The following is a 17,125-nucleotide window of genomic DNA, read 5'->3' as shown; positions in this document are numbered from 1 at the left end:
TTCCCAAATGGTTAGTGCACCAAGTGTGTAGTCATCGATGTCGGGCCTAGATACCTGAAAGCCGGGTTCGGTTCGCTGTAATTCCCAGTGTTATGGGTTTGGTGCGCCAATGCTCCTTGGATCACAAACGCGGGAAGTGAAATCTTAGAAAACCCAAACATATGCACCGGCTAACGTGGGATACTGGCATAGTAACAGAATGGGATGCCAAAGAGAGGCTGTGTATCCCAAGCGAAGAGCACGACGCGCTTTCACGTGACCCACCATAGTCCGACCACCATTAAAAAGCTAGCCGAAATCATGTTCGAGAGCTTCGGCATCAGTCGGTTGTATCCACGTATTCCTATGGTAGGGCCAGTGGACTGGTTTTGAAGTGAGGGCACGGACGCATTGAACATGTATGGCAATTTAGCTAGTTAGCTTGCACTGGCTAGCGAATTTGTCCTGGGATATAAACATTTGCTATTTTACCTGAAATGCACAAGGTCCTCTACTCCGACAATTAATCCACACATAAAACAGCCAACAGAATCGTTTCTAGTCATCTCTCCTATTTCCAGGCTTTTTCATCTTGGAACTTATATGGTGATTGGCATCTACACTTTTACCACAACAACCTGCAAAACAGTTAGTCTTTCAATCACGTGGGTATAACCAGGGTACCTGCTTCTATAAACCAATGAGGAGAGGCAGGACTTGCAGCATGATCTGCGTCAGATATAGAAAGGACTTCTATTTTAGCCCTTGGCATTGCAGTAATTGAATAACATGGATTTCTACATTTATTTTGGGACGCACGCGACGTGTCCGGTCTGGTCAGCATGTTAGTCATACAAGAATGACAAGAGATCCAGTATACATCTTTATTAATAGGATACGTTTATGATAAGATGATTATTGCTTTACAGTTAAAAAAAAAAAAAAAAATGATGACAAAAAGCTACTTCAGAATACTCAGCTTCCACTTGACACCATTTCTCATTTTTGGGGGTGGTGGGGTCTCTGAATCTGCAAAAAGGAAGAGCATATTTTATTAATTAAACTAAAAAGGGAATTAAAACATTTTAGCACCTAGTATTGCTAAACAAATAAGTAAATACTATATTTTCAATAGGAATACTACTAAAACTGACCTTGGGTTGCTGAGGGTCTTGCCTGTTGAAATGAAGCCATGATGCTGTTGGCTGTGGAGTTAGGACCTGTGATCTGAAGAACAAAATGGAATAAGGTTAAATGAACTCTTAAGAACAAGTCCTTGTGTGTGTGTGTGTGTGTGTGTGTCTCACCGGTGCCTGGGTCTGCTGAAGACCCTCCTGCCACACCTCGGGAAGGGCCACCTCTATCATCTGGAGAGCCTCCCCATAGGCATGTTGCAACCTCCCGGCCTGTCCGTCAAACTGGAACAGCACCAGGGCCTTCAGCAGGCTGTGCACCTCTTCTGCAGGGGTGGAACAAAACAATGTAAATCACACAGGAGCTGCCCACACCACTCTACCGTTTAAGTAGCACTATAACAAACATGAATGAGACGATTAAAAACTACTCCAACCAGGTAACTGTAATACCATTGAGGACTTCAGAGAAAATCATTGTGTGAGAGTAGGTCAAAGGGATGAAAGAGAGAGAGAAATAAAGGGGGAAGGGTTAAGGATGTGCATCTCCCACCTCTCATCTTGTCCACAGAGTGGATGATCTCTGCCAGGGCATGCAGCAGGGCCATGTCCTCTAGGGGGGTCCCTTCCTTCAGACTCAGCTTCTTGCGCTCGGCCTTCCGGCGATTCTTAGACGACCTCCTGAGAGACAGAGGTCAGTTCCTATCTCATAGTGCTGACACCTTACTCCTAAACCCACATCTAACCCCACTAGGTATTTCATGTCATTGATACAAATGTGTAAAATGCTGACTCACGAGGAGATGCGGGAGTTACTATGTGAGTACTTGGAGCCAGCATGACTGCCTGTCATCACACTACTGGCCTCTGAATAGAGCTCTGCCTCCGGACAGTCTGGGACATCCTCATCTAGAAGGAGAGATGGAGAGACAGAACAAGAGAAAGGGAGAAACAAAGCGAGGGAGGCAGGTCAATGTAACATGGAAAAGCCAAATTGTCAGAGCCTTAAAACTATTATAAACTGTATACTTGCGTAAGTAACGCAACAATTAATGGTTTACCCAGTAACTCCAGCCTGGCTTTTTCCTTAAGCTCCCGTACCACGGACAGACGGGTTTTGTGACGAGTGAACATCGCCTTCTGAGCTTCCAGGTAAGAGGCCTGAGAACTACATGCTAAAGACAGTGTTGATAAAAACAATGCATATACATTTGGTGCCATAAAGATGACCTATATAACAAAAATATTGAACATTGAAATATCATTAGCACTTTGTCATGCAAAATGGGGGTTTACCTTCCAAGAGAGCTGGTTTGAAGTTCGTTTCAATTATGTCTTGTCTGTTGTACAAATACACCTAGAACAGACAAAAGAGAATGTCATTTTGTCTTGGTTTGGGAAATGTTTGAAGAGCATGTTGAACGATGGAGGCCATCTTGTTAACTCACCAATCGAAGTGCTTCTTCCCAGACTGCACCTGTGATCAGAGCTGAGATGGCCTCCTCACAGTCCTTGGCATACCGCTCCAACAATATGGCCGCCTCCGTATATCTTCTGAGCTCTATCAGTTTCTCTGAAATGATAAGGGGGAAATATGAAACCAAATGAGCAGCACATATTGAATATCACAGCAACTTTAAAGACTTGATGGTGGAGCTGTGTGGCGCAGAGTAGCCACTGTACCTGCCAGGTCCCTGGCCAGCAATGCCAGCTGGTCGGATGGCAGGGGGATCTGCTCTGCCACACAGAGGGCATACCTCCAGCTGGCACTGCCCACAAAGGCCTGGAGGGCGCGGGTCGCCTCGCCGCAGCGCCAAAGCAACAACCCTGCCTGCTCCGCCTGCTGCTGCTCCACCAGGTACTCGGCGTAGGCACAGCTCAGCGCCTGGACAGAGGTTAGAGGTCAGAGACATAACAGTAGCATATCGTGAGGCTACTTATTTATTAAAATGTGCATTACCTTGTACTGAGGGCTGTCTGTTGGGTAGAGCCCCAGGGCTTCACTATACAGCCTCTGGTCCTTCACCAGATTCAGGGCCTCGGTGAAGTGCTTCTCACCTGGCACAAAACACAACACCCAGTTTAGGTCATTCATTTCAAATGATGAATTGTCCTCTTGATAACATGCTGAGATGACCATGGCAGGACACACTCACCACACTTGCTGAGGTGATGCAAGGCCTTCCTGTATCTCTTGAGGTGTTTGTCAATGGAGTAGCGTTGGTAGTTGGGCTCTAGAGTCTTCAGCATGTTCAGGAAGGGAAGGTACTCTTTGGGGTCCTTGAATGTTTGGGAAGGCAAAGGAGAATCAGAGACGTCAGACCTAGGACCATGCCTCAGGACTACCTGGCATGATAACTCCTTGCTGTCCCCAGTCCACCTGGCCGTGCTGCTGCTCCAGTTTCAACTGTTCTGCCTGCGGCTATGGAACCCTGACCTGTTCACCGGACGTGCTACCTGTCCCAGACCTGCTGTTTTCAACTCTCTAGAGACAGCAGGAGCGGTAGAGATACTCTGAATGATCGGCTATGAAAAGCCAACTGACATTTACTCCTGAGGTGCTGACTTGCTGCACCCTCGACAACTACTGTGATTATTATTATTTGACCATGCTGGTCATTTATGAACATTTGAACATCTTGGCCATGTTCTGTTATAATCTCCACCCGGCACAGCCAGAAGAGGACTGGCCACCCCTCATAGCCTGGTTCCTCTCTAGGTTTCTTCCTAGGTTTTGGCCTTTCTAGGGAGTTTTTCCTAGCCACCGTGCTTCTACACCTGCATTGCTGTTTGGGGGTTTAGGCTGGGTTTCTGTACAGCACTTTGAGATATCAGCTGATGTAAGGGCTATATAAATACATTTGATTTGAATCAAATCGCTTTAATACCCATAAAAATGGATGGAAGTAGCACAGTTGTTTCTCTATTTGCAGTGAACGCCCAGTCGTCCACCAAAGTTTCTGCAGCAATGGCTTCGTCACGGTAACTATATTAGGTACTGTTCTGTACAGTGAAGTACTATTCGACTGTCACTCACCTTTTGGGACTTCTCGGCCACCATGAGGACCAAGTCAAAGTCGTAGGTGCCCAGAGAGTGTTCATACAGCTCGTTGACATTGACCAAGAACAAGAGGTACTTCAGAGCCTCCTCCGCACTCACTGCGTAGGCAGCACTGGGTGGGTTCACTACAAATACACACGTTACAAACACAGATTTCAGATATCTTGATAACAATTCCTTGTTCGTCTGGCTGATCTGCTCGCGTCCGTTTTACCTCGAAGCTCGTGGACTTTCTGCAGGGCAACCTCCAGCTCAGGAACAGTCTTCTTCACGTGTGACGTCAAAATAGACAGACAGTACCTGAGGATGATAATGACAATATTATTCTCTCAATCAAGAATCTTGTAAAAGAAACATGATTCAAGTGCAATACTAAACTCGGCAAAAAAAAAGAAACGTCCTCTCACGGTCAACTGCGTTTATTTTCAGCAAACTTAACATGTATGTGGAACTTGTTCAGTGTATGTTTCAGTTGTTTCAGTTGTTGAATCTTGTTATGTTCATACAAATATTTGTATGAACATAACAAGATTCAACAACTGAAACAACTGAAACATACACTGAACAAGTTCCACATACATGTGTCCCTGAACAAAGGGGAGGTCAAAATCAAAAGTAACAGTCAGTATCTGCAGCAATGGTGGCCACCAGCTGCATTAAGTACTGCAGTGCATCTCCTCATCATGGACTGTACCAGATTTGCCAGTTTGCTGTGAGATGTTACCCAACTTCCACCAAGGCACCTGCAAGTTCCCGGACATTTCTGGGGGGGGGGGATGGCCTTAGCCTTCACCCTCTGATCCAACAGGTCCCAGATGTACTCAATGGGATTGAGATCCGGGCTCTTCGCTGGCCATTCCTGACATTCCTGTCTTGCAGAAAATCACACACAGAACTAGCAGTATGGCTGGTGGCATTGTAATGCTGGAGGGTCATAACAGGATGAGCCTGCAGGAAGGGTACCACATGAGGGAGGAGGATGTCTTCCCTGTAACGCACAGCGTTGAGATTGGCTGCAATGACAACAATGACAACAAGCTCAGCCCGATGATGCTGTGACACACCGCCCCAGACCATTTTTTAAAATTGTATTTGTTTATTTTCTACCTTTATTTAACCAGGCAAGTCAGTTAAGAACAAATTCTTATTTTCAATGACGGCCTAGGAACAGTGGGTTAACTGCCTGTTCAGGGGCAGAACGACAGATTTGTACCTTGTCAGCTCGGGGGTTTGAACTTGCAACCTTCCGGTTACTAGTCCAACACTCTAACCACTAGGCTACCCTGCCGCCCCACCATGACGGACCCTCTACCTCCAAATCGATCCCGCCCCAGTGACTCGTCAGTGAAGAGCACTTATTGCCAGTCCTGTCTGGTCCAGCAACGGTGGGTTTGTGCCCATAGGCAATGTTGTTGCCAGTGATGTCTGGTGAGGACCTGCCTTACAACAGATATACAAGCCCTCAGTCCAGCCTCTCTCAGCCTATTGTGGACAGTCTGAGCACTGATGGAGGGCTTGTGCGTTCCTGGTGTAACTCAGGCAGTAACTCACACCTGTCCCGCAGGTGTGATGTTCGGATGTACCGATCCTGTGCAGGTGTTGTTACAAGTGTTCTGCCACTGCGAGGACGATCAGCTGTCCGTCCTGTCTCCCTGTAGCGCTGTCTTAGGCGTCTCACAGTACGGACATTGCAATTTATTTCCCTGGCCACATCTGCAGTCCTCATGCATGCCTAAGGCATATTCATGCAGATGAGCAGGGACCCTGAGCATCTTTCTTTTGGTGTTTTTCAGAGTCAGTAGAAAGGCCTCTTTAGTGTCCTAAGTTTTCATAACTGTGACCTTAATGGCCTACCGTCTGTAAGCTGTTAGTGTCTTAACAACCGTTCCACAGGTGCATGTTCATTAATTGTTTATGGTTCATTGAACAAGCATGGGAAACAGTGTTTAAACCCTTTACAATGAAGATCTGTGAAGTTATTTGGATTTTTACGAATTATCTTTGAAAGACAGGGTCCTGAAAAAGAAACGTTTCTTTTTTTGCTGAGTTTAGTTCAAATGCTCTGTAAATAGTGCAATACAAAGCAAATGTTATTTGTTTTCAATGACAAAAAGGATAAGGATAACCCGTATCAAGAGCACACTCACTTATGCTGGTCCATAGATTCCATGGTGCGGCGTAACGCATCACAGACAATATCCACCTTTTTCCCACAAGCTGCAGGGGCTGACTGTCCTGTAGTGTTCACTGGACAAGGGTACATTGTTGTAGTGGTATCTTCCTCCCTGAAAAAGGACAAAATAAGTACATACTGAAACAAATGACAATTTCCTAAAATACATTACAAATGGGCATGGTTTTGTCATTGTTGTAGAAAAAACAAAAGGCTGAACGTTCTTACTTGAGCTCTGTGAGGAACAGGTTGATGTGATTGATAGAGTCCAGCTGTCTCAGGAAAGTCTCCACGCTCTCTAAAAACACCTGCCCGAAAGCATACACAGTCTTGTTGCATGTGCCATTCTACACCATAAGGTCACAGACAGGTTAGTTGAAAAAGAAGAAGCGACCTGGTTGTGCGTTCACCCACCTTGGGGTTGTGGTCGTAGATCAGGTTAAGGTTGATCCGCAGCTTCCTCATGCACTCAAAGGCCTCTCGGAACCTCTGACTGTCCAGCCACTTTCGGAGCTGAGCCAACACCAGTGCTCGATGGCGGATGGTCTCCAGGTTACCGCGAGGCATCTGCAGACACACATCCAACGTGCTCAAAAATCAACACGACCAGAGACGTAGAGCTAAGCAATATGGGTAATAGCGATGATGTAACCTGGGTTTTTAATTTGTTTTATGACAGACGGAACAGTTCAGACCTGTAGGATGAGCCTGGTGTCCTGGGGGACCACAGTGACGATTCTGGAGCCCCTCTCTACCCTGCGGAGAGTCTCGTCATTCTGGTCATTCTGATTCTGACCTCCGTCGGCAGCCAAGGCCACCTGCAGCCCTTTGACAGTGAGCGCGGTGAGTCGGAAGCAGCGGCAAGTGTGCGAGTGTGTGGTGAGCAGCAGGAAGTCGTCGTAGACCACGAAAGAGGAAACGTTGGAGGCCACCTGTGGATGATGAACAGAGGGAGGCAATGGCACCATCAGGTTGGTTAATAAAGTTAAATGTTTTTAATGAATATGACATTGAGTGCCACACTCACTGCAGCTCATTCATTCAAGTAAGAGGTGTTTACATCCATCACAATGATAACTCTGCCTTTGTGCTGAATCACCAAGGTAAAACAATAGACATACCTCTGTCTCACCAACAAACAGGTGAGATCGGTCCGTAAGCCCTAACAGATGCTCCTGTTGACATTACCAAAAAGAAGAAAAAAAAATATCACCTTGATTAGAGACCAGGAGGTAGGTACTTTTGGCACAATCAAAATGATCAAATCACCAAATTATAGCAATATTGCCATTTTCTGTGAGAACAGTATTCAGTTAGATTGTTTCCTTACCTCTTCTATGGTAAAGAGGGCCGTCTGCACACAGGGATCTGGGAAGTTGATTCTGCAGCCTGTTGAGTCCTGCCACTCCACCACACTAGGTTTCAAAGAGTCTGGGGACACCATGCACAGATCAAATTTTAATATTTTTTATTATAATTATTTATGTATTTTTTACATACAGGGCTGTTCAAGCTGGAGACGTAAAAGACATCATGATCGAACTCTGCAAGTAAGTCTACAAGCAATATTCTCATAACCCAGGAAGTAGTCGTTACTGACCCCAGAGGAACTTCCTGATCTGGCCATCCTCCAGCTGCAGCGCCACCGTGCCCGTCTTGGAGCTGTGACACATGCTGATCACGTGACCTTCAACCTCCACATGTGACCTGGGGATATAGAAACAGTTAGGGGGACATTTGACAGAACATATGTTCAAATCAAATCAAATTTTATTTGTCACATACACATGGTTAGCAGATGTTAATGCGAGTGTAGCGAAATGCTTGTGCTTCTAGTTCCGACAATGCAGTAATAACCAAAGCAAGTTGTGTTGTTGTCGTCAACTACAATTCCTCCTTACCTGATCTCCAGGGTTGGCTGGGGGCCCTGGGCCTCTGAGGGTCCCAGGATGAGCATCTTGGACTGGGACGGCCCGTCTGTACAGGCCCCCACCCCCAGGAACACATCCTCTCTCAGCCACAGCAGCAGACGCAAAGCCAGAGGTTCCTCCTGATCCACCGCAACCCTGCAACACAGCCACAATGTTAGGGCGCAATACAACGTTAGTGTGAGGGTCATAATAGAAAAAGCTTTGGATGAATGACTGTCCTGATTGTACCTGTAGGTTGTCTTTAGCTGAGGGGTGTGTGTGACAGATCGGAATCCTCCCAATCCGGCTGCAGGCTCACTCAGTTTCTCAGTACCTGAACACATAAGCAGACTTTATGTACCCAGTACCTGTCTTAATGAATTAATAGCAGTGTGAGTGGGAAAAGGGATGTAGAGGAAAAAGCAGCCATGGAGATACATGTATCAAGAGAATAAGGGGCAAAGAGAGAGAGAAGAGTAATGGCTGAGAAATAAGAGGAAACTTCAGGTGGCTCACCTTGGCCGTAGACAGAGATGTGTCCGTCGGCTGTGAGCGCTGCCAGCTCATTGGTCCTCTGGCGCTGGAAGGTCACCAGGTTGACGGGGGCGGGCAGCTGAAGGTCGTAGGCACACATGGGCGGGGGCACCACACACTGACGAAACGTTGACACGAGGAGCTTGTCTACAAAACAGAGGCATTCAGACAAACTCGATGCGTTTTAGATGCTCCATATCTCCCCTGCTCTAATTCATTGGCCCTTTATGAATACTTTTTTTTTTAAAGGCACATTTCCTTTCTTCCTGTCCTTGAGGAAATCACTGATCTGACACAGTACTGTTTGCAAAAGCAATGGGGTTGGAAATCATGTCTTCATCTATCCACTCACTTATATATCAGTGATCTGTCAAAGATTACTACAAACAAGGTCCGTGTCTGACTGACTCACCGCCGTCGATCACGGCCACATTGGCGTTGTCATGCCCGTCCTCCCCGTGGCTGCGGTCGGTGCTCCAGCCCCAGTCGTAGTTCAGGCTGACCCAGCCTCGGGTCACAAGGTGCAGCCGCAGGGGCACCTCAGGATCCCAGCTCACGTAGGCTGGTGCCCTCTGGGGGTCGCTGCCGAAGTACAGGTTCTGCTTCAGGTACCAGTGGTAGTTACCTACTGTCCACAGCTGAACTGGAGGAGGGAGGGTGAGGGAGTGAGGCAGGGGTCAAAAAAAGCTATGCCACGGTTGGCTTCATCCTTGATACTACAATGTATGCTGAACGTCCCTCCGGATCAGTTCAACACATTAGAACATCTACTTGGTAAAAAGGCAACAAATTGACTGAAAGACAATTTGATTAACCAATGTTATAAATGTAAGAAATAATATTGGGAGTAATGGGTAGAGTATCTTACTATATGTGTTGACTTGACCCCCCTCTCCCGGTGTCATGTCCTCCAGCCACACAGCCAACACAGTCGAGTCACTGTTCCATAGCAGGTCCTTCACCTGCAACAGTCACACAGATCTAGGATCAGTTGCCCTCCCCAAATCCTAACCATTAAGAAAATACTAAACTGATCTTAGATCAGTGTGTATAGTATTTGTGTGACCGTCACCTACCTTGACCTGTTCTTTGCCAAAGGGCAGGGTGAAGTCGCCGTGTAGGAGGCCGTTCTTCTCCATAAACACCACACTGTGCTTGTTAGGATGACGCTGTGTGGCCGCTATCAAACTACCTGACGGTCTGAAACAAGGCATTGGTTTCAATGTAGCTCACACGCAAACTATGTTGTGATATTCATTGTATTTGAGTTACCCAATCCCTAAATTATAATACAACAAGGTACTCAAAGATGAAGGATTCTCCACAGAAATCTTACTTCCAACACAGTGACTGCTCCAGACCGTTGACGGTTTCACTTGTCGACTGTAAGACACACTCTCTGTTCCACACTCTGACCTTCCTGGCACCTGAAACACCACACATATGCAATGCATGTGATACCAACACAATCTACAGTATTTATCGTTTTACAGAAATTGTTTCACTTCACTCCTTAGAGTTTGTGAAAAACATTGATTCTCACCAGTCAGGGGGCAAACTGAGCTCACAGCGAAGAGCTGCCCGTCTCCTCTCCACGTCACCCTCGGCCTGCGGTCGTCCCACGACATGGCCGGCTGCACCTCCTGTCACAGAGACAGAGAGAGAGAGAGAGAGAGAGAGAGAGGAGGGACAGAGACCTTCATCAAATAGTGTTCAACTGCTCTTTCTAGGGTGAAGGGTGAATAATACTCCTTACTATAGTCTTCTTCTGGGCAGCATGCTTGCCCTCTGAGCCATGGAACTGTGTCTCTTTCTTCCCCCAGCCCACTGTGATAAACTTCCCTAAAACACATAAAAAGGTGTGTCAGTCAACCATATGTGTCGTGTACATACACAGACATTTCACATTGTGGCCCCATCTTAATGTAATTTGATCACTTACCCTCTCCAAAGTCATCCTGATGGATCCCAACCTCCGTGATGGGTTCAAAGTTTTTGGTCATCATGATAATGGTGTCCTGACCTGAAAGGTATCAAGAACGAGAGCATGACTTACGATGGCTCATGATAGACCACATGAACAATAGACTATTCAATAAATGACCATCATCTAGAGGTGGTTGGTATACTGACCAGTGGTGAGAGTGACCAGCTCCTGGTCCGGGCTCCAGCTCATGGCTGACAGACCACTGTCCACACTGCCCACACACTCCAGCTGAGATGGACACCCACACACATGTGAAAACAGAGGCAGAAACAGACCTGTTATGAGTGCAGTCTTATGTCATTTCAATAAACAGGGTTACTACTTCAAATCTTAATACCTGGTTAGTGTTGAGATTGTAGAGAATGACATCACCAGTGGCTGTTGCCACGCACACAGACTCCTGGTCTGGTAAGTCTTGGATACCAACAACTGTCCCACCGCCATCCTCTGGAAGATAGCGCTCAACTGTCAACGACACCTCATTCACCACCTGAACATGATGGGTATAGGAATAGTTGAATACAGTGTGTTAGTGAGGGGCTGGAACAAAAACCTGCACCCTGTGGCTCTCCAGGACTAGGATTGGAGAACACTTCGATGCGTAAAGTACCTGGCCAGCTCGTGTGTCCAACTCTGTGACGGAGTATTCTGAAGCGATGAGCACCGTGCCTGTGTCCGTCCGAACAGTGAAACATTGCGGCGTGCCCGGGCCTTGCAGCTTCAAGCAACGAAGGCTCTTCAGCAACCTCAAGTTGCGCATCACACACAAATCCTATTTACCTATACGCAGATTGGAGCAATGAGCGTTGATTAGCATCTGTTGCTAGCAAGCTAGCCAATATGGAAAGGTAGCTAACTCACTTAGCTGTGCGTGCAGAGACAAGCCATGGCATTCAGTGTTAAAGTTAAAATAAAGAAGTTACATGATGTGACACATAGCTAACTAACCTACCTTTGCGTAGCTCCAATAACATTTGCAAGAGCTAACGTTGCTGTATCAACAACACAACACACGTGCTGCTGCGCTGTCAAATTATTCACTTTACAACCCTGACGTAAAATGCAGAAATACGAAGAGCCCTCTTTCAATGTCTCCCTCTTCCTGTACGGAGGAAAATTGCGTGACTTTGACGACGGACTAGGTCCAAGCCAGCTATTCCAGAGGAAGGGGCTTCGAGACGGATAACTGGGTTCAACATCTGTTTTTCCAGCAAGTGGCTTTTTTTCGCTTACAAAGCGAGGAGTTTTTGTATGAAATTCATTGAGAGAGTGACGAATTTGTTTAACAACATTGTAATGGCTTAATTTTGTATTTTATTTATTTATTTAACCTTTATTTAACTAGGCAAGTCAGTTTAAGAACAAATTCTTATTTACAATGGCGGCCTACCCCGGTCAAACCTGGACGACGCAGGGCCAATTGTGTGCCGCTCTATGGGACTCCCAATCACGGCCGGATGTGATGCAGCCTGGATTCGAACCAGGTACTGCAGTGACGCCTCTTGCACTATTTAAGTTCCATAATGATTAGGTTGTTACAAGTGTACTGATATAAGTAGGACAAGTGACATCCCGGTAACTTTGAGAAAAGAAACCCCGCTTATTTCTACAATTTATCTTCTTATTAAAATTAGATTTTAAACCTAATCTTAACTACACTGATAAAATTATAGTAGAGTACCACAGTATGAGTCATAATACCTAGAAAACCTAGCAGTCAAACTGGGAAATTGTTCCAATTGTTTTTACAGCATTCATTTTTCCCATTTGTAGGCTTGTCCTGGTGGGACGTTTTGATAACCGTGTAAATCTGTCTAGTAACATGTGGCTTTTATCAGTATATTCGCCTGTTTTTACTCCCCAAAAACGAAACGATAATTAGCTGCTAATGTGGCTATTCTGTGAACTCTTTTTTTTTTTTTTTTTTTTTTTTCTGTGAACTATCTTGTGCAAGTTTTAAATTGACACTACCTGTCAACAAAGGTGTCAGCTAGAGATGATGTGCAAGGAGCTTGCAGGGATTTGTAGTTTTGCATGATGTCTATGTTGACGCTGATTAGGACTTTCGAATCAGAGAGCAAATAGTTGAATATATTGCTAAAAGTCTCCTTGTTCGAGAAAGATTTACATGGTTATGAAAACATCACGCAGGGTAAGCCTACACGAAACACAGCCATTATTTGAAGTGTTTCTAAAAACAATTTCCCTGTTTGACTGCTAGTTATTATGACACCCCCACATTAAGACCAAAAAAAAGCACATTTTTGTTTACTTAAATGTTGGTGCTATAGCCAATTTGGACTTGGCTGTTGTAACTAGTGGAAACCATTGTGCCTGTTGTTCACACCCATATCTTCCCTCTCATTGGCTAGATTGGTCCCACCTGATCTTGCCTCCTCCCAACTATCTTCCATTTTTCAAGATGTTTACTTTCATTGTTCATGTGGCCACTAGAGTATCTGGTCAATAGAATGGATAACGCTTCAATCACACCTACAGCATTTTGGCACTTTGTTACACCTGACGTACATTCATTGCAGAGGCAGTTGCAGTGTGTTCTGTGTGGTGCATACGTTGGATTGAGCGTTTGCATCGAATTGTATGCATAGATGGCTTGACAGAAATGGTAGCAAAAGGCGAATGTTAAACTTTTGTTGCACACATATCCAGATGATGCTGCTTACCATTTTGTGCAAAGACGCTGTCAGTGTGATCGAGCCGCTAGGCATAATTAAGAGTGGAGGGGCATTCGCATGCATTATTCCCTGTAGGAAGGTCGTATGCCGCATTCGAAACAATTGGGAACTCTGAAATCTTTGACTTCCGACATCAGTGCGGTCAAGAGCTCTGACTTAATTACCAGAAGATCACCAAGGTCATGATTTGACCTTGGTTATTCCCGAGTTAGCAGTTGTCTTGAGAGCACCAGTATTTACAAGTTCCCTACACAACATCAATGGAGCGTAAAATGTGGTCATATCAAGTGTGTGTGTCTGTACGTGAGCATGTGTGTGTGAATCTTTTGAAGTGTGTATTAAATCAATTCCCAGTTAAAAGCTCGAAGGTCCAATGTAGCTGTTTTTATCTCAATATCAAATCATTTCTGGGTTACAATAAAAATAGACATTTCTTAAGCAAGAATTTTGCCAGGACTGCCTGGGAGTTTTCTGAGTGGGCAGGGGGAAACTAAAAACTAGCTGTTATTGGCAGAGAGGTTTGGAACTCTTTCTTATTGGCCTATTAAATAATTTAATACACATGAGTGGTTATTGAGATAAAAACAGTTGCATAGGACCTTTAATGTGTTCATGCTGATCCCATCGTGAAGCCCTCACTTCCTATGTCAAGTGTCCAATTGCTTAAATATAGCATCCTGACCTCTCTATTGTAGGCTACCAAGTCATTGTTTGCTTTGTTTTTCTTCTCCTTTTTCTTCTCCCTCTTCTTCTCTCAGCGTGATGGAGGGAGAGGGCCCAGAAGGAAATCCCATCGCTGCCTCGTCTCACTCACTTCCTCTGCAAGCAGAGGCGGTAAGCCCAGCGGATGATGATGGTGATGATTGTATCTCAACACTGGGGACTGGGAGCACTGAAGAGACCGCTACACACACAAACAGCATGGGCCAGCCGAGTCAAGACCACCAGACTGAAGAGGTCCCGGCTAAGACCGCTACCACAGACAACAGCCAGAGCCAAGCATTCCTTACTCAGTCCGCCACCACCACGGACGACCAAGCCCAGCAACAACCCACGGAAAGCCTGTCTAACAGTAAACTCTGTGGGTACCTCCTTAAACAAGGAGGTCCCCTGAAGACATGGAAGTCGCGCTGGTTCACGTACGAGGTGAAGAAGAGACAGTTGTTTTACTACAGGACGGCGCTGGATGTGACCTCTCTGGGGAGAATCCAGCTGTGCAGCGCCACGCTCGGATACCCCCTCCTAGGAGAGCAGGGCACCTTTCACATCCAGACCCCCGAACGCACCTTTGTCCTCAAGGTAAGGTTTATCGAATATTCAATTCAATGGGTATTTAAATCTGAGCTTTGATGTTGACAGTTCTGCTGGTTTTCTTGAATGACTAGTTAATTAATTAATGAATAATGTCATTGGTTGGCCAGAGAGTCCCTGATTAGAGGGGAATCACATTAGGGAACCTCGGATTTTCACTATATCACCAGGGTTTGAAATGTAGGACGTTGTTCTGAATGTGAGTGTCATCAAAATTTCTGAAAGGTCATTGTTTTTGGGGGAGGGATGGGGAAGACCGCTAAGAGGTTATAAAAAATGAGGCAGTGAAACAGTGGTGCTCTTGTATTTGAATACCTGTCTCATGTTAACCCAGCTCTTTGGGTCACACAGCTGTGTAGTGTCAATCTACAGTATTCCTCTCCATAAGAAAACAACAGATCCATTTTTGTCAAAGAGCTGAATCATGAGAGCTGAATGGGAACGCTTACTAATACAAAATGGAGGCATCTCTTATTCTGTTTCTCCTTAAAGTAGAAGAAACTGTTGTATTATTGTTTATCGTGTCCATGTTTGATATACAGGAAGACAAATATACTCATATTCACACATTGGCATTGGAATACTTTATCTTGGTCCACAAAGATACATTCTGATTTGAAAAGAACTCCAAAACATTTCAGAAGTCATGCATTACAGATATTCTGACTCATGGCACACTCGTGTATGTACAGTAGGCTAACAATATCTCTTCTGTCTGTTTCAGGCAGCTAACCAGGAGGTCATGATGTACTGGCTACAGCAGCTGCAGCTGAAGAGATGGCAGCACCGAGACCAGCTGACAGGAGAATCCACAAGCCACTGCACTGACCACAAGAGACCAGAGGGACAGGGGGAACTACCCACCACCTGCACAGGTACAGTAAGACAGGGAGTAGGATGAAGTGGCCCCAGACACCGATCAAGATTATGTTTGGCCTGACATTGAACGACAGAGAAGGTTGTTCATGTAGAAACAGATCTGGCAACCAGGCTAAGAATACCAGCAGTTCAAATCAAATGCCATCATGTCCCATGCATGGTTAATGATTTAGGGAACCACTAAAAGATGAAAGAGAATGGTTCAAGAATGGCACAGCATGGCACTGAACGGTAAAAGCCATCACACACGTAATCAGTGCCACACTTATAAAATAGGAACAATATACTTTGCATAGTTTCAATATCTGTTCCTCAGCGGGATTTTTTTTTTAGTTGACACATTTTATTTGTCACATGCTTCGGAAACAACAGGTGTGGACTAACAGTGAAATGCTTATATATGGGTCCTTTACCAACAATGCAGAGTTAAAGATATTTTTATTTGCATTAAGATCAGCGTAAAAAAAACACAGAATAGCAGAATTGGTCAGCAGTCCGTAAAATGGATGCTATCCACTGCAGTACCATCAACAATGACTGGTTTCATTTATGAAAATGTTGTAACCAGTTGGATCAAGTTTTGCTTTGATAGCTGATAACATTTTCTGTTTGTTGTTGATGTCATACTAAAGTTGGGACTCCTGAGTGGCGCAGCGGTCTAAAGAACTGTGCTAGAGGCGTCACTACAGACCCTGGTTTGATTCCAAGCTGTATCACAACCGGCCGTGATTGGGAGTACCGTAAGGCGGCGCACAATTGGCCCAGCGTCGTTAGGGTTTGGTAGGTGTAGGCCACCATTGTAAATAAGAATTTATTCTTAACTAACTTGTCTAGTTAAATAAATACAAATATGTAAATAAAATGTTTAATATGAATACTTTGTCTTGTACCTCAAATTAACTTTTATTCAAGTATATTGACAAAAACAATTATGTCGCAAGTTATGCCGCTCCCTCTTGATACATGCTATTTTAAATGTAATCTCCATGTAGGCTACAATATTCCAAACACTGCTGCAGAACACACCCTATGACAATGTGTGACTACAATGTCTTACGGCAGATTGCAGAGGTAGAAAAACCCTCTTAACTGTTAATGAGGGGATAAATACAGTTAGTTGAATTGAAGTCAAAATTGCAACCAAGCACTACAATATAAGACATTATAAACTGGGTGGCTCGAGCCCTGAATGCTGATTGGCTGAAAGCCCTGGTATATCAGTCCGTATACCATGGGTATGACAAAACATTTATTTTTACCGCTCTAATTACATTGCTAACCAGTTTGTAATAGCAATAAGGCACCTCAGGGATTTGTGGTATAGTGGGGCAAAAAAGTATTTAGTCAGCCACCAATTGTGCAAGTTCTCCCACTTAAAATGATGAGAGAGGCCTGTAATTTTCATCATAGGTACACTTCAACTATGACAGACAAAATGAGAAAAAAAAATCCAGAAAATCAC

At 45.0% G+C, this 17,125-nt stretch overlaps 2 protein-coding genes across 5 annotated transcripts in view; one reads left to right on the top strand and one right to left on the bottom strand.

Moving 5' to 3' along the window:
- Positions 1-849: 849 nt before the first annotated feature.
- LOC110505067 (elongator complex protein 1) lies at positions 850-12,213 on the bottom strand. Its single transcript, XM_021584023.3, has 34 exons — positions 11,730-12,213; positions 11,388-11,557; positions 11,115-11,267; positions 10,924-11,005; positions 10,733-10,813; positions 10,547-10,632; positions 10,334-10,433; positions 10,127-10,217; positions 9,867-9,990; positions 9,659-9,752; positions 9,203-9,433; positions 8,773-8,937; positions 8,506-8,590; positions 8,248-8,412; positions 7,947-8,053; positions 7,677-7,777; positions 7,468-7,521; positions 7,042-7,278; positions 6,761-6,913; positions 6,575-6,654; positions 6,321-6,458; positions 4,388-4,473; positions 4,150-4,298; positions 3,269-3,392; positions 3,073-3,170; positions 2,796-2,997; positions 2,561-2,685; positions 2,409-2,469; positions 2,174-2,287; positions 1,910-2,021; positions 1,666-1,793; positions 1,287-1,438; positions 1,134-1,206; positions 850-1,008 (listed from the first exon to the last, which is right to left on the bottom strand). The coding sequence occupies exons 2-34, from the start codon at positions 11,535-11,537 to the stop codon at positions 941-943; spliced, it is 3,969 nt and encodes a 1,322-aa protein (XP_021439698.3). The 5' UTR covers positions 11,538-11,557; positions 11,730-12,213; the 3' UTR covers positions 850-940.
- Positions 11,876-17,125, top strand: part of LOC110505065 (TBC1 domain family member 2A) — a 26,162-nt gene continuing 20,912 nt past the window's right edge. For all 4 annotated transcript variants that reach the window (XM_021584018.3, XM_021584017.3, XM_090219725.1 and 1 more), the window contains exons 1-3: positions 11,876-12,261; positions 14,232-14,772; positions 15,509-15,659. In XM_021584018.3, the coding sequence (XP_021439693.3) occupies positions 12,212-12,261; positions 14,232-14,772; positions 15,509-15,659 (742 nt within the window). In that variant the 5' untranslated portion in view covers positions 11,876-12,211. The remainder of the gene's footprint in view (positions 12,262-14,231; positions 14,773-15,508; positions 15,660-17,125) is intronic.

Source organism: Oncorhynchus mykiss, chromosome 25, assembly GCF_057628025.1.
Source record: "Oncorhynchus mykiss isolate SJ-2025 chromosome 25, ASM5762802v1, whole genome shotgun sequence".
In the NCBI taxonomy this organism is placed as follows: Eukaryota; Metazoa; Chordata; class Actinopteri; order Salmoniformes; family Salmonidae; genus Oncorhynchus; species Oncorhynchus mykiss.
This window is presented reverse-complemented; position numbering and strand designations above follow the sequence as displayed.